At 32.9% G+C, this 21,358-nt stretch overlaps 1 protein-coding gene across 1 annotated transcript; it reads right to left on the reverse strand.

The window, feature by feature from the left end:
* Nucleotides 1-372: 372 nt before the first annotated feature.
* LOC109337329 (long chain base biosynthesis protein 1-like) lies at nucleotides 373-8,158 on the reverse strand. The gene is made up of 13 exons (XM_019574285.1): nucleotides 8,029-8,158; nucleotides 7,646-7,877; nucleotides 6,436-6,530; nucleotides 4,490-4,581; nucleotides 3,338-3,431; nucleotides 3,187-3,259; nucleotides 2,987-3,119; nucleotides 2,346-2,520; nucleotides 1,873-2,013; nucleotides 1,663-1,758; nucleotides 1,264-1,405; nucleotides 872-999; nucleotides 373-798 (listed from the first exon to the last, which is right to left on the reverse strand). The coding sequence occupies exons 2-13, from the start codon at nucleotides 7,755-7,757 to the stop codon at nucleotides 622-624; spliced, it is 1,458 nt and encodes a 485-aa protein (XP_019429830.1). The 5' UTR covers nucleotides 7,758-7,877; nucleotides 8,029-8,158; the 3' UTR covers nucleotides 373-621.
* Between the last annotated feature and the right edge of the window lie 13,200 nt (nucleotides 8,159-21,358).

Consider the following 21,358-nt stretch of genomic DNA (forward strand, 5'->3'; position numbering starts at 1 on the left):
ATATTTATTACAGTTATTCAACATTAATATATGCTTAATTTTATCGATATACAATTAGTATGTTATTAATAATCAGTATGTTATTAATAACTTTTAACTTACAAAAAAAAACTTCTAGCTTAACGTCCACCCACCTTTTTAAGTTTCCGCATATACGGATCCATGGATCAGAAATTGATGTTTCTCAAACTTTATTTATGCTATTGTTAATCAAGTAAATATTTTTTTTCTCCAAGAAATTTGTCAAATTAGTATTTTTGGGGGAACTTCAATATTTAAACTCACTTATTATTCATTAAAAAAAAAAGAACTTTCATACCCCAAAAAATTTAAGCCCTCCCCATAGTCCTTCGAACATGCAAGCAGTCTACGGAAAAAATATAAATAAAGATAGAAATGTAATTCAGAGGCATTTCCCCAACCCAGGATAAGAAACAATACACATTTATTCTACCACTTAACATGTACGTATATAAATCAATGAGAAACACACACGGTAATAGTGTGTACCTTAAATTAGAACAGAAAATAGTGCATAAATTATCAACTATGGTTTCTTTGTCTGGCTTGGTTTTCAAAATTGCTTACCTAAACATGGAAGGGAAGAGAGGTGTAAAGTGTTCAATTGTGACCACCAAGGACTAATACTGCAACCCTTTTCAATGATTCAGATGCCTTGTGAAGATCAGACTCTGAATGCCCTGCAGAAACAAACAATCTAATTCCTAAAGGTAAACGGCAATTGTCCTGCGTTGATCTTTTAGAAGGCACCACAAACACAGAATCTTCTTTCAAAACCTGAGAATATGCAAAATTTAAGTACAAGCAAAATTGAAATGAAAAAATAAACATTGTCAAATCACAGTCTTACAAGGTGAGCAATTTTTTCAAGCAGATGTAAGTCATCTTTTGTGGAACCTTTTGACTTCTCTAATCGCAAATAAACAATTGGTGACTCTGGATTACTTGCAATTGTGAAACCTGTTATGTTTGACAATCCTGTAGTAGCCAATGTATCTTGAATCAGTGTACTTAAAAAACAAAATAAACTGCAATTCATTCTGTCGGCCACTATAATACAATTCCATTTCGGGTCTGTTTGCCTAGTCGTTTATTGAATGGCAATGGAATGAAGAGGAAAACTTCAGAGTCATGGAATACACTTGCGAGATGGCTCTCAAGCCCTCTCTTTCCGTCCCTTCCCTTATAATAACCAACTTCCAAACAGACCCTTAAGAAACTACAAGTTAGATCAAAGCCTACCTCTCCATAATGCTGCAATGTTGTTCTTCAGCTTTGTTATCAGATAAGGATTTTCCTCCAGGATGTCAATAGCTGTGATTGCGGCACTGGCAAGATATGGAGGCAGAGAAGCAGAAAAGACATACCCAGAACTACTCAACCGCTGCCAAAGATGAAAGCATAGTCAGTGCTTGGAAAAGGGATGGGAAATAATTGCAGTCATCAAATAGTAAAATAGTGGCGCACATCTCTCCATCATCCAACTTCTACAGTTCAGACTTTATATTGGATTTTACTAAGAAAGGATGAAAATCAAATCACAAAAGGAAACTGGAGAAATAATGGAAAAAATCCTTGAAACTAACTAAATTTTTAAATTTTACATTTATTAATGCTTATAATCACATGACAGTTCCATACTTGGTGATCTATCACTCTAGCACTTCCAGTGCAGAATCCTCCTTCTGAGGCCAATGCATGTCCCATAGCAGCAGTTATAATATCTAACTTCTCAGCCTGCAGCATATAACCATGAATCACAAATGCTGATACAACTCCAAGTATATGTGAAGTATGATATAATGTGAGCATGTGCACACACACAAACATACAGAAAATTTTGGTACATACTGGAACTCCGTAGTGTTCAGTGAGACCTCTTCCAGAAATTCCAAGCACACCAAATGAGTTGCTCTCGTCCAGCAAAACACGAAAACGATATTTTTCCTTCAACTTAATGATCTCATCTAAAGGTGCTATTTGACCAGAATTCTGAAAATTTCACATGGAAAGAGATTTATCATGTTAACATGTATTTTTTTCAAGTTATTTTAATTTCCACTTAGGATACAAGCATAGATAAATTTTAGTATGCCAACTACATCATAGATAAGAAAACCAGGGTAAGCAACAACATTCTTTAAGCAGAAACTATTCTTTAATGCATGCACTTCACCTATCTCAGTAGCACTGGTATTTCATATAGCACAATTTACTAACAATGCAAGAAGCAGTAAGCAATAGAAGCAGCCTCTTACTTTTAAAGTTAATGGTTATAGATGAAGTAGATAGAATACATAATACGCATTATAGACAAGATCTACCTGGTAGACAGCTTCAACAACAATATAACGCCTTAATTTCTTGATCCGCTTATTTTTGGAACTAATATTCTCTAAAGTATTTCTTAAAGAGTCCATATCATTATGCTTAAAATACACCACAGTGCTTCTTGAGAGATAAAGGCCATTCTGTATTCCCCAGTGGACTCCCTCATCCCTGAAAGAGACAACAACTTGCATACGAAACTTGAAGAGTTTACACAAATGCACCCACCATGGGTATGAATTACAAAATATCATGTGACCAGAGAAGAAGCAACTCTGTTCCTACTTTATACCATTCTAATAAAGAAGGTAAGAAGAAAAACGCAATGAGATAGAACCACCCAAATAGTAGTATAAGTGATGTATGATAAGGGACAAATACATAAAACATCAAGGAGGGGCCAAGTAAATGACCATGGTGTTCAACTATTCCAAGCATGAGCCAGAGTAGGTTGCACAACACAGTAGAACAAAATGTGTAGGGAAAGGCCAGGGCCCACAGCTCCACAGTTGCCCCTCCCTCCATCCGCCCCCGTGTATGGTTATCAATGGCCATTATAAATGTCAAAGACCCAAAAAGAGGAAAAACTGAACAAGAACACATAATTGAAAGTTAAAACAAGAATACGCATACTTACGCTACAATTATATCTCCTTTTTTAGAGAATGCAGGAATCGCACTGAACATGGTGGAAAGTCCATAAGAGTAGAGAATTGAATCAGGGGTTCCCAAAAAATTTGCAATTCTTGCTTCGCAGTCAAGATGGACATCTGCAAAGAGAAGTACCATAAGAGAACAAGCACTTTCTTGAAAATAAACTTTAATATTGAGTCTTACCAATTGTTCCATAAAACCCACGGGGTCCACAAGAACCAACACCATATTTCTCTAAAGCAGAAGAACATGAGTCCTACAAGTAAAGGTTTACATTAGTTCACTGCATCAACCAAAGAGGAATTTACTATTGATATGGGGATCATTTCCTTACAAGCAACTTCTGATGACCTATCAACCCAAGATAGTTTGCTGAAGCAAAGTTGACAACTTCTTTACCATCAATTATGGTATGTGGCCCAGCAGCACTACATGGAATACCCCATTATCAAGAAGATACTAAAAAATTACAAAAGATACTTGACCCATTTTCCATAACGAGCATAACCAATTGTTTAGATAGAAAGAGTTCATCATGTAATTTATCTGTGCAGAGTCCATACTGTAAATAACCTTATTATCTAACTAACATGACAAATTGAGCCTGTTAGAATCTGAAAAATATTTCATAATATCTTTATTATATCTTTCCTATTTCTTTTTTCCTGATATGTTCATTATTGGAGTGTGACTAGAATCTATTATTAGTATAAATAGGACAGTTGAGTTTGTCTTTTGTATAACATCATATAACATTCGATTAATATAAATCTCGTATTATTTTGAGTCTCTATTCTTCCTTTTTTTCTCTCTTCTCACCTAAAACCCTCCAATTCAACAAAACCCATGCCTGGATCATAAAGTTCCCTTACACAAACCTCCCTTGATTTTCAAAATGTAAAATGAGATGAACCTGTTATTGCCCATCAAGTTACATGAACCTATACACCTCTCCAATATGCTAGGCTAAAATTTAACAACTAGGAAGATATATTGTGCCAGACTTCAAAAACAAGAAGGGCAGTGCCTGAAATATCATTAAATCAAATGGGTGAACTTATTAATTTACACTCTTAAATGTGAGAATTTTGTGAATCTAAAGGTAGTCCTGTATATGATGCTCACATTATTGTGGGGTCTGGGTAAGGGCTGATGTTGCCTTACCCCTCTGAGTGGAGACAATGTTTCTTTGGCTATAACCCACGAGCATTGAGCACAAGGTGACAAACTTTACCAATGTGCCAAGGCTCACTATAAACTTTTTTATCAATCTAAATCATTGAAATGTAACCATAACCATGAAGTTGACAAGTACGCAACACAGCATAGGGTAACTTCAGAGAAGGCACTCCATCAACAAAGCCAACAAGTAACATAAATTATAGCATGCTAAAACATTTTTTTTATATTTACAAAAGAACAGGTTCAAAACATTAAAAGCAAGAAAAACAAATGAGAGTGCTACCATTACAGAAATCATAATCACCTCTCCAGCACTGGTGGTTCATACTGCATCTCTTCATTAAGAGAAGGAATAAGGGGTTCTGGAACCCATTCATCACATAGCTCGTCTATTTCCTGTACACATTAAGCACAAATTTAAAAAATGTTAAAAAACAGGCTTACAAGAACTGACATGCTGCAATATGGTTAGGGATTCAAGGCAGAAACATTCACTCAAGATAAGGTAAGTATATCCTTTATAAAATAACAGTAGCATTAATTATAGTGACTTCAGAGGTTCCACACAGTAACACCCCAAAAAATCTAGAATGGACATTTCTGCCAACAAAAAAATAAATACAGAAAGAGACTGATAAATTTGAAACATCTTAACAGAACTCAAGATTTTAAGCAGTGGCTGTCGACATTCAGACAGAATTTGAGGAACTAGAAATTACTAGCCAGTAGCCAAATAACAATAATATCACAATTCCCCCATGTATACCTAAACATTGCAACATCTTCTCTTAAGGCAGTTCATGGTAAGTAACATATTCTGAACCACCAAGCGGTGCATAACATATATCCATATGGGCAGTACTCATATCATAATGGACATCATTTAGAAGACGCAAAAGAAAGAAAAAGGATGAGCACAAGTTGGGCACACAAGTCAATTATTCTTAAAATGAATAAATAAAAGGGACTTGGTCAAAGAAAAGAAATCATGAATAGGAACAAAAAAGTTTTGAAACAAACAAACACCTATGGCCCTACCATTCCCATATTGAGTGTTAAAGGTCTTCAGAAACTATCACCTACATTCCATAAATACATAGAACAACCCAATATGGCTTGCAAAGCTACCAAACTTATACCAAGTCCAAGACATCCTATGAAAGAATTACAGAAGAGACTGGTAGACCACTGGACCATGCCACAATTTTATTCCCTGAATCCCATTCGGGAAATGTTTGTAAAAATTACAAGTGCACAAGCAACAACAAATACCAAGCATTAGTCCCACTAGGTGTGGTCGGCAATTACAAGTGCACAAACAACCATCGAAAAACTGGAAAAAGTATGTCCAAATGCATGATAATGAGAGCCGCCAGCCTGCCACTACACAACCATGGAGGGCAAGTGATTTTGATTAATTCAAAACTTCACAAACTGAAATATGCCTTTCTCAACGCTACTTGAAGGCAAATTAAAAAGGAACATTAATTTCAGGGTGGTCCCAAATAAGCAGAAGGAAAAGCGTCTGATCAGCAAAAAAACATAGTTAAAGTCCACAAATATAGAGCATATTTTCCACCTACAGGAAACCTAAACTAATAAGCCTCCAAATCTCTCAAACCTCACAAAGAAGAAACCCCTTGTTAGGTACTAAAAACCACAATAACTGAATCTCAAGTACTCTATTTACATTTAAGGGGTGTTTGGTTTGTTTTTTGATTTCATTTTCAGTTGACATTATGTTATCAATGTTAAAAACATGCCACGTAATATAGGTTGTGGTTCTTTACAAACTTTAGGAAGGAAATGTGAAAACAAGAAAATATGGTTTTTCACAGAACTTTGAAAACATGAAACCTAATAAAAATAAAGTAAAGTTTTTGTAATTATGAATGGAAACATACTACCTAAAAATGAAGACAAAAACCAACCACCACCTAAGTGATCCGAGAAATTCTAAGATCTAAACATTACTGAAAACTAGATCTCAACTGTGAAATACTAATACCAAATTCAAACACAAATTAGAGGCAAACTGATTGCATTTGTTGAAATAGACAAATAGAAGTCATATCATCTGGAAATCACATTGATAATCAACAAATTGTCAACTTTATTATCAATTTATCACATTAAAGTATACAAGCCAAATATCAGCGCATTGGACCTAACAATAATACCCTTGATAATTACTTTCGACAAGGCAAGGAAACAGTAACAAGTTCACACACATAGCACTGTTCAACCTACCTTGTTTGTTAAGGGCCGTTTAGGAGGCTTGTAACTTTTCTGGGAAAGCAAGAAAAGGATGACCACCAAGAGAAGAACTTCCACAAATAAATGTCCTTCAAACACAAGTTAACAATAGAGAGAATTAATAAATTAAGAGTAAATGACATTCCATATCTGAAATTATAAGCACCTATCATATTAATCCTTCATTTAAAAAAATCATTCTAGTCCCTGCAACTATAGAGTCTAACCATATTCGTCTCTAAAATAGTATTTCATTAGTCAATTATATATATATATATATATTAGAAACTAATATAACTTGTGCTTACAGTTTCGTGGACTAAAATAATACAGTAAAACGTCAAATTGATCGTCTATGGATTCAAGTGTCATCAATTGGGTTCTCCAAAGAAATGTGTCAACAAATAAGTCTGAAGTTTAAAAGGCCACCACATAGTGCAACATTAAATACAGGAAGATTTAAAATGCCACCAAATAAATCCTTGGAATGACCAATATGGTGCCACATTTTTAAACTTTGAGATTACTTATTTGATGGCATTTTTCCTTTTCACGATCAAGTTGGTGTAACTTGTATCTTCTGAAGACCAAGTTGATGTTTTACTCAAAATAATACTGTCCTAAAATCAAGAACTTAATATTGATGACTAACATGATTTCTCCTTACAATTTCATAGACCAAAATATTGATGACAAACACTTGTACCCATGGGTACCCACAAAAATAGCTTATGAGTGAGGACGAATATCATGACACCGATATGTGATACCCACCCTGGGGTACTTGCATATTCATAAATTTATTTATTTTAATAAATATCATAACTTTTTTCTTATTAAGATTATACAGAATCTATTTTACTATTATTTAAAATAAATTATATTGATTGAACTATAATGACAAATTTATCATATATATATTATTCATATAGTAACTATTTTTATCAATTACTACAAAATATATAATTAAAGTTGAAATGTATTAAGCACCGTGTACCCATGGATAGTCGCTATCCTAATCCACAAACAGGTGTAGGTAAGGCAGGGGAAGCACTACCCGCACCATTTCCATATCTAGACCAAAACAATAATTTCCTATGATGGGTAATTATAATTTCAATAAACCGAAAAAATACTTTACTCATTAATTAATCACATTCATAACCGTCAAAAAGGAAAATATGTGAAAGATTAATGTAATTACCACCGATATGAAATCCAAAAACTACAGCTCGTGCAGAAGGAGCATCTAAAGCGAATTTCACCCAATCCAATGTGGTGTTCACAAAATTCAGAACATCAGCAGAATCCATCATGATATCAATCTCAATTTCACAATCACGTCAGCAACGAAGCCTTCAACAAAACTCATGCATGCATATGCGAATTCACTCTACTCAAACCACACCAATGAATATGCCTTATGCACCTAAATTCTGCATCATAATAATAACACGGATTCAAAATAGTATAATCGATTTTAATCAAATTCAAAACCAATCAGCTTAAGAACGGGGAAATTGGATCCGAAATAGTGAATGAGAGAACGTAGTGATTTACAATGATAATCCAAAACGACATGCGTACCTGCGATAGGGAGAAGAAAACGACGATGGCTTTGTTGCGAGATGCAGATGAGAAAGAGAAGAAAAAGTTGATAAAGAAGATTCAAACATAACAAGTGTGAATTTTTTATTTTTGATGAATTCGACGGCTGCGATGAGGCCACGTCATAACACATATGATACATTTCTTTAACGGTCTCAAAACGCACCGCGTTCTTCTATCATCAGCATCCTCGTCTCTCCACATTCCTCTTAAAAATTTTAATCGGTTTTCATATTCCTTAAATGAAAAGAAATTTAAATGTATTACGTACTAAATAAAATATAAATATATATTTATTATTTACTAGATAAAATTTAAATTTAATTTATTACTTAGTAAATATAATTTTAATGTTTTATTTTAATTTTTCAACTCCAGCTCAAAATGAGGTTAAGAAAATTATTTTTCAAAAGTGAAAGTTTTGGTGCTTTTGCATTTCTTTGTTTTAATATTATTACAAGTTTACAACAACATCTTTATGGTACAAGAAAGATACTTTATGCTTTTGGTAAAATTTGTTTTAACGCTTTATATTTATAAAAAAATCATTCAAGATAAAAAATCTTTAAAAAGTAATTTTGAAATATTGGAGTTCTGAAATTGAAAAAAGAATGACTTTCAACATTTACTTAGAACACGTGCAAATGATGTTAATAAAAGCATTCATGCTTATAATTTTATATAAATTTATTTCCTAAATGGCTTCATTTTTTCCCTTAAGGGAATGTAAGTTATATTTAACTAGTTTTTGATTTGTGTCCCGGATTGTTATACTTTTTATAATGTGTTACTTTTTTATATTATTTTTTATTGTTTATAATATACTTTTCTTAATATTTACTTGTTTGATAAAATATTTATTATTTCCAGTTACTAATTTATATTTGATATTTATAATTGTTTTTTTAAATATTTTGATTGAAGATTGATATCTTTACCTAATTTGATTGTGAGATGGAGTCTTTTAGATTGCGAATTAAAGAAATGATTAAATTTTGGTACTAATTGTATTGGTACCCAACCACACTTATAAAAAACTTCAACTTTTATGTACAGATGATATTGGTATGGAACTATATTAGGATTTAGGACACTTGTAAAAAAATTCAACTCAGCATTAAGTTAATTAATACTGTTAAATCACATCTAAATCATCTTTCCATCTTGCATCGCATTCCTCTCTCTCTATTCACTTCAAGATTAACTTAATTTTTACATTGCTCTCATCTGGTGGTGTGTCTTCCTCATCACTGATGCGATCTATCTTCCTTCAAACTATTCTTCAGTCCTATTAAGAAGCTCTTGACATAATTGTTCACATCTTTTTCTCTCTCATATAAATCATATTGATGTTTGAATTAGTTACATATATGGTGCAAATATGCACAGATTCTCACGACCCCAACAAAAAAAATTGACATTTTATGGAAATCAAAGTTGAGAATTCATAGATAAAGTTCACACGAAAGCATATCATGTGCAACTATAAAGAGTGACAAATGAAAAGTGTTCTGCAATGACTCATATCTCTATATAACAGCAATACAAGTTATGAGCTTGAGCTGACATAAAGGGGTTGGGATAGAGAGCTATATATATTGATGTTATGTAAACCTACTTTAACAAGGAGAAGAATAGTAAAACATTAATTTTTATTCTCTAATAATATATAGTAGTAGTCGCTCAACGCTCCCGATGATGTAGGCACAATTGGTCGAACCTCGTTACCAAATCTCTTGTATTATTCTCTTGTCTCTATACTCTTTACTATTTGATCATTTGCTTGTTCCCAACAATTGGTATTAGATGACTCTTAACCCAGGTGCCAAATTCGAGGTGGGAAAATTCGATGAAACTAGTAATTTCGGATTGTGGCAAAGGAGGGTTAAGGATATGTTGGCTAAACAAGGTTTATCAAAGGCGCTGCGTGAGAATAAACCAGAGGGTATGGATCAACTGGATTGGGAAGAGTTGAAGGAAAAGGCTGCGGGAACCATAAGGCTTTGTCTATCAGATGAGGTGATGTATCATGTTATGGATCTGACGTCAACAACAGAGGTATGGAAGACATTAGAGAAGCGTTCATGTCCAAGTCTCTAACAAATAACTTGTATTTGAAACAGAGACTCTATGGCCTGAAGATGCACGAAGGTGCTGATTTGCAACAACATCTCAACAATTTTAATTAAGTGATCAATGACTTACAGAAACGTGATGTGAAGGTTGATGATGAGGACAAAGCAATAATATTACTGTGTTTTTTGTCAAGTTCCTATGAACACTTGGTGACAACATTGACGTACGGGAAAGACTCAAGCAAACTGGATGAGATCACGTCTGCACTTCTGTCTCACACTCAAAGAAGACAGAATGTAGGTGAAGGGTCTGAGAGTGATGGTCTATATGTGAAAGGGAGCCATGCGCGTGGGAGGAGACAAGGCAGAGGAGGTCCTGCCAAAGGGAAAAGACCAAATTTCAGGGGCAGAACACCAGTAGAGTGCTATAAGTGCAAATAGACTGGGCATTACAAAAAGGATTGTCCCAATGAATAGAGTCCTAGCAAGCCGGTGGGGAAAGATGGAGTATCTACATTTGCAAATGTTGCACAGAAAGATGACTCTGGTTACAATAGTGAAGTTGATCTACTATCTGTATCATCAAATTATAGTACAGATGAATGGATACTTGACACTGGTTGTTCTCATCACATGACGTCAAACAGAGAATGGTTCACCACATATAGGGCAGGCAATTTTGGTTTCATGTATCTCGGAAATAATAAAGCATGTGAAATTATTGGTATGGGAGAACTCAGAATTGTGATGGATGATGGTGTAGTGAAGACGTTATGTGAGGTTAGGCACATACTAGATTTCAAGAAGAAATTGGTTTCTTTGGGGACATTGCAGGCCAAAGCGTTTAGCTATAAAGCTGATGGGGACAGTGATATTCTTCGAGTATGCAAAGGTGCTAGGGAACACTTACAAGTTGTTAAGGAGAACAATTGTAGGTGGAGTTGCTGAAGAGATCTTAGTAGATTCAGACCATTGTGCTACAAAATTATGGCACATGCGTCTGGGACATATGAGTGTGTCTGGTATGACAGAACTATGCAAAAGAGGACTGTTGAAGGGAGTCAGCAAATGCAAGCTAGATTTGTGCAAGTATTGTATGCTTGGAAAACAGACACGAGTTAGTTTCAAGACTGGCCAACACAGGACTCGAGGCATTCTAGATTATGTCCACACTGATGTATGAGGACCCACTCAGGAACCATCCCTAGGAGGTTCTAGGTATTTTGTTACATTCGTTGATGACTTTTCACATAAGGTCTGGGTATATTTTCTGAAACATAAGTCAAAAGTCTTTGTCAAGTTCAAAGTTTGAAAGGCAGAGGTAGAGAACCAGACTGGTAGGAAAATCAAATACATGAGGTTAGATAATGGTACAGAGTAATACTCACAGTTTCAAAAATTCTGTGAGGAACATGGCATTCATAGACACTTTTCAGTAAAGAAGACTCCTCAGTAGAATGGTGTTGCAGAGAGGATGAATAGAACTCTTACAGAGAGGACCAAATGTACGAGACTGAATGGTGGACTTTCCAAAGGATTTTTGGCAGAGGCACTTAGTATGGCATGTTATGTCATCAATAGATCACCACATGCTCCATTGGATGGTAAAGTTGCAGAAAAAGTATGGACAGGTAACCCAGTCAATTATAATATGTTACACATATTTGGTTGTCCTGCTTATGTACATGTACCCAGTGATGAACGATCTAAACTTGATCCTAAGTCAAAGAGGTGTATCTTCATTGGATATACCAAAGGGGTGAAGAGGTTGAAGTTTTGGGATCCAGTTTCCAGAAAGGTGGTGTTGAGTAGAGATGTAGTGTTTGATGAAGATTTCATGATGAAACAATCATTTTTGACAGAGATGCACATGCCAAATGGAGAGACTTTTGAGATCAAATATGATTCCAGTGAGCAATGAAATGGTTCAGGTGAATAAAGGCAAGGAACCATGCACTAGTTCAAGTCAAGAACATGATGATTCTTAGGAAGAGAGTTCATGTGTGTAGGAGTATCTACTTGCTAGAGACATGGATAGACATCCTATCAAACCTCCAGAGAAATATGGCTTTGAGGATATGGCTTCAGTTGCTCTCCATATCAGTTCAGGAGATCCATGTAGCTTTCAAGAAGCTATAAACAACTAGGAGAAAGAACAATAGATGAGTGTCATGGTGGAGAAGATGGAGTCTTTACAGAAGAACCAAACTTGGGAGCTTGTTCCATTGCCCCTAGACAAGCGTGCAGTTGGGTGCAAGTAAGTGTACAAGAGGAAGACAACATTATTAGAAAAAGAAGGGGAAAAGTTCAAGGCTCGTCTTATAGCAAAAGGGTATTCACAACAGAAGGGGATTGACTACAATGAGATTTTCTCCCCAGTGGTGAGACACACTTCTATCAGGGCACTACTTGCCTTGGTAGCCAGCCGGGATATGCACATAGATCAGATGGATGTGAAGATTGCCTTTCTCCATGGTGAATTAGAGGAGAAAATTTACATGACACAACCAGAGGGGTTTAGTGCAGTTGGACAGAGTCACTTGGTTTGCAAGTTGAAGAAGTCTCTATATGGGCTGAAGCAGTCTCCCAGACAGTGTTACAAGCGGTTTGAAACTTATGTGTTGAAGCTTAGTTATAAGCGTTGTGAGTATGATTGTTGTGTTTATGTGAGAAGCTTTGACGATGGTTCGTTTATTTTTCTGTTACTTTATGTTGATGATATGTTGATTGCTGCTAATCATTTGAGTGATATCAATGAGCTAATGTTAGGTAAGGAGTTTGACATGAAAGATTTAGAGGCTGCTAGGAAGATTCTTGGGATGGAGATTCACAGGGATAGGGGAGCTAGAAAATTATGGCTCTCCAGCAAAGCTACGTTGAAAAGATCTTAGAGAGATTTGATATGAGCAATGCTAAAGTAGTGAACACTCCATTGGCAAATCACTTCAAGCTTTCCCTAGATCAGTGTCCAAAGACAGATGAAGAGAAGAAATACATGTCAAATGTTCCATATGTCAGTGGAGTGGGTTGCTTGATGTATGTTATGGTTTATACTAGACTGAACTTGGCACAAGCAGTTACTCAAGTATGCAAGTACATGTCGAAACCATGGAAGCAGTCAAATGGATTTTCAGATATTTGAAGGGGACTATAGGTCTCGGTATCATGTTTGGCAGCTAACAGATTAAGCTTTCAGTTATTGGTTATGTTGATTCAGACTATGCAGGAGACTTGGATGATAGAAGGTCCACAACGGGGTTTGTCTTCACCCTTGCAGGTAGACCAATTATGTGGAGATCATCAGTTCAGTCTATTGTTGCTATGTCCACAACTGAAGCAGAGTACATGGCAGCTGGTGAAGCTTCTAAGGAAGCCTTGTGGCTTATGGGACTAGTAAATGAGTTAGGCATTGAGCAAGGTGGAGTTTCGCTGCATTGTGACAGTCAGAGTGCTATCTTCTTAGCAAAGAATCAGGTGTATCATGCTAGAACCAAACATATTGATGTGAGATTTCATAAGATCAGAGAGTTGGTAGCTTGTGGGCAGATACTATTGCAGAAGGTTCACACTTCAGAAAATGCAGCTGTGGTTATTATGGACAAGTTCAGGCATTGCGTGAGCTTGCTGAACATTCACTGATGTTGGATTATGGAGTTCCTCCAACCCAATGGCAGAAGATGAAGATTGATGATATTCGCCAAGGTGGAGATTGTTGTGCAATGACTCATTCTCTAGATAGCAGCAATACAAGTTATGGGCTTGAGCTGATGTAAAGGGGTTGGGGTAGAGGGCTATATATATTGATGTTATGTAAACCTAATGTAACAAGGAGAAGAATAGTAAAACATTAATCCTTATTCTCTAATAATATATAGTGGTAGCCGATTAACGCTCCCGGAGACGTAGACACAATTGGTCGAACCTCGTTACCAAATCTCTTGTGTTATTCTCTTGTCTCTATACTCTTTGCTATTTGATTGTTCTTTTGTTCCCAACAAAAAGTTTCAAACCATTTCTAGAAAAGGAAAAAGTGTGAAATTTTGTTACTATTGCGCTAGATATGTGCAAATTGAATAAAGAAAGAGGACTGTGTGAAGCAAGAGGGAAGAGAGATTTAAGAGCAAGATTAGGTATGACTTAATGATTAATTTAATGTTGGGTTAGATTTTTTTGTGATTGTCCTACTGTAGTTGGATATCAGTACCACTAGTACCTAAAGTATTATATCTAAGTTTAATCCTTAAAGAAAATAGATAGATTACTCCCCACTCTACCTCTCTATAAATTTAGAGCACTCCTCATTCTACCTCTTTATAAATTTAGATAACTCCCTACAAAGAAAACTTACGTATACTCTCATTCTACCTTCTACTCTCTCTACAGCTTACGATTATATTAACTTGAACCTCAAAATTCCTTTTAGTCAACTCTTGTTTGAATACATTCGGGAGAAGAACAATAAAAATTGGCCTTGTGAAAACCACCGAATAACTTATGGAGTCTACTAAAATATGGAAGGTACCACCATCATACAATTATCATTCTACAAATGAAACATTAACTATGGATTGTATTTTGCTTGTGTGTTTTTACAAAGCCTAGCTAGAACTCGTGTTTATTTTCTGTCCAAATCTCGTTTGTTTTTCTAAAGAATTCTCCATCAACCTGTAGAAAAATAAGAAAATCCTATTTGATCATTTATGAGACAAAAAGAAAAGGAATTATGCTTAACTTGAGCGATATCTGCTCTATTCGGTGCCTACACACAAAGATAACAACTAAGAGGAGAGAGAATTAGTTGTTTAAAAAATTATGACAGATTTTTCTGCAAAATTCAAGAGTTAATAGCAGCGGAAAAGTTATGCAGAAAATATCAAGTAAAATTCAAGAATTAAGGGAGAAGATGGTACACGGAGATTTTATATTGATTCACCTTCTTGTCTACTGAAGGCTACGTCCAGTACTCTTACAGCACAAGAGATTTCTTCATTAAATAGTAAGAGTAGCAATTACAATTTTTCACCCCGAGATTTCCTTGTACCTTACTCACTCTCTAATACTTATATCACTATTTGGAAAACACATTTTCCAAGTGAATCTATCTCTTTCTTTATCACACCTTTGTGACAGAAAGTATTTCAACAAATTGAATGAAGAAAACTTTAAGTATGAGAAGGATTGCCTTTACAAGATTTGACAATATAAACTCTTACAATCCAATAACTTTTTTGTATACTTTAGTACTAATCTTCAGAAGGTTTGAATAACTTGAAACAACATTTAAGGAAAATTCATAAAATATGTTCTGAAAGTTATGAACAAGTTGCAAGAAGTGTGGAGCAAGTATTTCAGAAAAGTATAGATTATATAAGTAAGTTATATGTTGTGAATTATGAGTTCCATTGCCTTTATATAGACTTTCCAATCAGCCAAAATACTCTACAAGAAGGTAGGAATTGATCGGAATGAAACCATTTTATTTGGATTGAAAGTTGTGTAGTTTGAATATGAAAACTTGTGCAATAACTCTCAGTAATTGATTACCCAAACATTCTGTCCAACTGAGAAATTAATTTTCACAAGTTGTAATCAATTACTCAAAAGGTGTAATCGATTATCCACTTGTTATGTCCAACAGAGTAATTGTTTATCGTGTTGTATAATCGGTTACTCAAAAGGTGTAATCGATTACCTTGATCAATTTTTGTTGGATAACTTGTTTCTCACTCATTTAACATATTACTTAGTTCTGGTAACCTGTTATTTAGTCACACTAACTTGTTACTTAGATCTAGTAACCTCTTACTTAGATCTAGTAACATGTTACATAATATTTGAAAATTGTTTTTATTTATACTTGTATTTATCAATTTTATTTTTAAAATAGTTTTGAGCATTACTACTAATTGTATATTTAGAATATAAAGATAGAAGTACCTAAAGACTTAGATTCTAAGTTCTTGAAACTTTGTCTTCATTGTCTTCATAAGCTATGAAGCACAGATACTGATACATGTGTCGGGTACGATACGTATCCGATACGCTGACACACATTTTTTTCCAAAATAGAGGATACGATACGTTCAAGGATACGCATATAAAATAATAAAAATACATAAAATATGATAAAATTATAAGTGTAAATCAAAATATCCAAAGTAAAAAAATATAATGGAAATTTAAAATCATTGTCCTCCATAACAAATCTATCTTATCTTATTTTAATGAAAACGAATTTATCCTAAAATCATTGCCCTCCATAACAAATATATTTTATCATATTTTAATGAAAACGAATCTATCTTATCCTGTTTTATTTGAAACGAATCTATCTTATCATGTTTTGTTGAAAACGAATCTATCTTATCATGTTTTGTTGGAAACGAATCTATTTTATCATGTTTTATTGGAAACGAATCTATATATCCTATACTTTACTGAAAACGAATCCATATATCCTATATTTTATTGAAAACGAATCGGATACGTGTCTTAATATTTATTTATTTTATTTTATTTTTTTAATTTTTGGATACTCTATAGATACGTATCCTTCGCGAATCTGAACGTATCTGTGTCGGATACGTGTCGGACACCGACATGGAAGGTGTTTGATGAATCCGTGCTTCATAGTTCATAAGTATTCTTCATTTTCTTTTATATGATGTTAGTGTTTTCATCAAAACCGTGTCAATATCAGGAGTTCGATCTTCTTCACAAATTGATTTTTAAAAATTGATTCAAAATTGAAAATATCTGATTAAATATCTTTCAAATCTTTATTATTTATCTTCAAATCTTAATTGATTCAAAATAATCTAAAGCATATTTTAATTCTTCATTATTTATTTGGTATATAATTTTTCAAACAGATACATTTGACAAAAGAGATATAATATCCGATCTTTAAAATGAGAATTTGAATGGCCAAATGATAATATTATATATTAGTAAATAATACAATAATATAAATATTTCAATTACAATATGATGTTAATTGATGAGATGATGATCAAGCATGTTATTTCGAAAATCCAAGTGAATCATTATAAATAAATATTAAATATTTTAAAAGAAAAACATTTTTATATTACTTTAATTTTTGGGGAAGTATGTACTAGAAGTTTCAATTTTTTTTGCTAAGGAAAAAAATTATGTTAAGATAACATAAGAGGTGTTAACTTAATACAAAGCAAGATAAAAGTCAATAGAAAACTAGAAAATAAAACCTCGAGTCTATACACCAATTAGCAAACACAAAAATGTTGTACTTAATAATGGCCGAAAATCAAGTCTAAGATCTAATCTAAATTATATTCATAATGTAAATAATACTGAACTCTTTATCACTAAAAATCACCTCATTTCTCATATTCCAAATAGATCACATACAGATAAACTAAAGTATAGACCGAAGAGTTTCCCCATTAGAACTGCAGCACAAACTCAAATGAAGTTAGAAAAGCAAGATACAATTATCAGGCAAGGTGACCTACTTTCCTACTAGGAATAGAAATCTTCCACACATTCTCGAAGTTCATGTCTTTTAACTTGATCATTCATGTTGATTCTAGAAGATAAATAGATATTGAATTAGAAAAGATTAAAAGAAAAGAATGTGAGCACTCGTAGTATAAGAGTTTTTACATTGTCGTTGTATTATTTATCATTAATTTATAATCATTATTGACTCTTAATAAAAGTAATACAAATGTATGGTAGATAATACACTAATTGTGATAAATCTTTATACTGTCACGACATATATATTATCCTTGATTAAATAATCACATGTTATAATGTTCCTAATTAATAATATTATAACAATAATAAATAGGTTTAGAAGTTGAAAATGGTAAATGATCATGTTATGCGACTCACTGTTTGAATAATTGGGTGATAAAATAATAATATCTTTTTTCATGCCATTTTTCTATCTGGTTGATAAGAGACCATTTTCTTGAGGTACAAAAAGATATCAAGTTTAGATTTCTTCCAATAATAACATTTTTTTTCTTCATACACCTCAAATATGATTGACTAATCATACATTTACTGTGATACAGTTAACTAATTTTAAATGTTTTTATTAATAAATAAAATTACTTTTATACATAATTACTTTTCAAAGCCCAAGACACGTGAAAAATGTACTGAGTTTATTCGTTTAAAGATAAGTTTTTTTAGAAGACTAAACATTCTAAAAAAGTCTAATACCTATATACTATTAGTATAAAGATTTATACACAGTTAATATATATTTTACTATTCATTTGTATTATTTTTTTGAATAATCAATAATAACTAAGTATAGATAGTGAAGAATTCAACAACAATATATAAAATTCATACACTATGCGATTGCATACAAATTTTTAGATTCTAAAAATCTCACACACGTGGAAAATAAAATATTATTTTTTCTTTTTTAAATACAAATGTCATTATTCATGATATGAAAGGAATCTGCTAGTGTTCCCTAACAACTCCATGTGTTGGTCACTTTTCTTAACAAATGGTGGTATTAAAAATTATATAACCAACATGAGCTGGTAGCCAAAAAATATCATATATAAGTCACATGCATGTAAGCATTAATTCAATTATCGTGATTAATCTAAATGAAACACCTTTTTTGGATTTTGACGTCATCTATCAAATGCAGATTAAACTAAAGAATATAATATGTAGGCATTATTCATTTATATTAATTATATTTGAAAGTTAATATATGATATTGTGATAGTGATTTTTTTATATTTTAATGTATACAGTTTTCTGTAAAAAAAAGTGTGTAATAGGGAAAACGAGCAACTCCCAAACATTATTATAAAAATTCCTAAACACTAAATGTGCAAATTTATATGCATTTAAACTAAGTGAGAAAATATAATCATTTTTATATTATATATGCATGAGTATGTATTTTATATTATATATATATATATATTTTGTTACAATTATATTTTGTATGCATATTATTACAATGCATATGTATTATTTATTATGTTAAATATATTTATATATTTGTATACATATTATGTATTGTTATTTTATATGATTAGTGTATATAATTTTATTTATATTTTTTAAAATTTTATTTATGGTAACTTGCAAGTTCGTCTTATCTATGTATAGGTGGACAAAGTATAATATTTTATACCTTATTTTAAAATGAAGATATCTATGTCTATTCTAATTTAGGTGGTCAATGTGTGACCATAGACAAAACCACACATTAATTACCAATTCTAGTAACAACATATTTTACCATATAACTAACGCTTTTTTATACATATATAACTAACGTTTATAAAAGAAAACAAAAGGAAGGTATCACAAATTAATAACTTCAAATAAATATATAAAATTTTAGTTGAAAATAAATATATAAATGAATATCATTAATGTTTTCTAAGTATGTTAAGAGAGAATACATCCCAAAAAATATTAATTATACTCATTACCATTAAATGATAATATCATTAGTTAAGGATAAAAAATAAGGACAATATTGTGTTAGTACTTTAATATTTATTTATTTTTGTTGAAAAGACAATTGGATTTTGGCAAAGAGGAGCTTTATCATCTACCATACAAAGTTAAAGGATGAATTTTGATCCCTAGCTAGAACTAATTCTTATGAAGAATGATAGTTATAATATCTCAAAAGAACCGATCCTTCACGTAATGGTAAGTAATACAAAACATAAACTAGTAGATATTGAACATAACAAATTTTCCACATACACAATACAAAAATTATATAAATAAAAAATATTTACAAAATATTATTTATTTAATTACAATGCTATTTGGAAAAGGTATAGTTAGTTTTCTTTTTAAATTCCCCCCCTCATTGAATTTAGATGAGTATCATATTAAACGAGAATAAATAATTTGAAGAAAAAAAAGTGATAAATAATATATTATTGTGCATGAAAGCAATTGCTAAAATTAAGATTATGAAGTAAAATCTTTCAATGCAAAATTTTTGGTACATTGGAAAGCTAAAAGAACACAAAAACTAAACTAAAAGGGATAAGTCCAACTCTAAGATGTTGAGGCCATCCGTGGGCAGGAGCTTCTTTAGGGCAGGTGGGGGCAACTGCCCCCTGAATATTTTTTCTAATTTAAAAAAAAATATTTACCTATCTTAATATATATTTTTACCTTATACAAATTGTACATTCCTTCTAAAAATTATAGATATAGATAAAGATATATATCTATAATTTCTAAGGACTAAGCAAACATCATAAGACCTAATAAAGATATAAAATACTTAACCTATATATCTTCTTGAATGTTTTGCCTTGTATGAACTTGAGTCTTGATTATATTGTTGATTTTGTTGTTTTGTTGATTTGATCATCCCTTCAAGCTTGTCCTTTGATCATTAATCTTTGTTGTCAATCCTTGTCCTTATCAAACTCTATCTTTCATCAATCTTTGTCTTCATCAAAATATATGTGATGCATGTTTGCATACACAATTTTGATCATTCATGCATGCTTTCATCTTCGATGTTGATTGCCTCGAGGCAGTCACTCTCCAATACCATCAAATGATGATCCTGGTTCCGAGCCACCACAGACCATGCTCTATAGCAAGCTGCAAGGATGGGGGACCTCGTGCCAAATTCACCTGAGAATCGTGCAAACCAATGTCCATCATGATTTCGGATAACACCTCCTCCGCCAATACTCTATACACAGATATTGCAACTTCCATCAACATTAAGTTTCACACTACCAATTTCCAGTTTATACCATTGTGTACTATTCAGAGATATTCCATGGGAGAAACTATGAATAGAAAACCAATCTCTATAATCATGGTGGGCATTTCTAAGGACTTAATATGTATCACAATGAGTATTACTAAATATAGCATTGTTATGCCACCATCAAGCCGACTAGAGACCTCCTAGAAAAATTATTTCATTACGAACTCTAGTATTTTCCACAATCTAATACATGAATGTCTGATTAGCTCAGAAGCCTTGATCAACAAAACCTAAATGGTGCCACAAGAGTGTAGAGTTGGTACAATCTCTAAAAGTGTACAAGTGATCCTCAATGGATGTGTACACTGATTGCATGCATGAGAGGAAGATATATGCCTCTTGAAAAGGAGAGAGATTGTCGGCAAAGATTCATGAGCAGAAAACCAACAAAGAAACTTAACATTTTCAGGACATGCAATCTCCACAACCAACTCCAATGGATATT

Source organism: Lupinus angustifolius, unplaced genomic scaffold (assembly GCF_001865875.1).
Source record: "Lupinus angustifolius cultivar Tanjil unplaced genomic scaffold, LupAngTanjil_v1.0 Scaffold_5_116, whole genome shotgun sequence".
NCBI classification, from domain to species: domain Eukaryota; kingdom Viridiplantae; phylum Streptophyta; class Magnoliopsida; order Fabales; family Fabaceae; genus Lupinus; species Lupinus angustifolius.

Coding starts and splice junctions, on each gene's coding strand:
- LOC109337329 (XM_019574285.1), bottom strand. CDS start 7,757: ATGATGGATTCTGCTGATGTTCTGAATTTTGTGAACACCACATTGGAT. Junction 1,406..1,662: donor CTAGAGTGATAGATCACCAA/GTATGGAACTGT, acceptor CATCTTTGGCAG/CGGTTGAGTAGTTCTGGGTA. Junction 1,000..1,263: donor CATTGCAGCATTATGGAGAG/GTAGGCTTTGAT, acceptor TGGCTACTACAG/GATTGTCAAACATAACAGGT.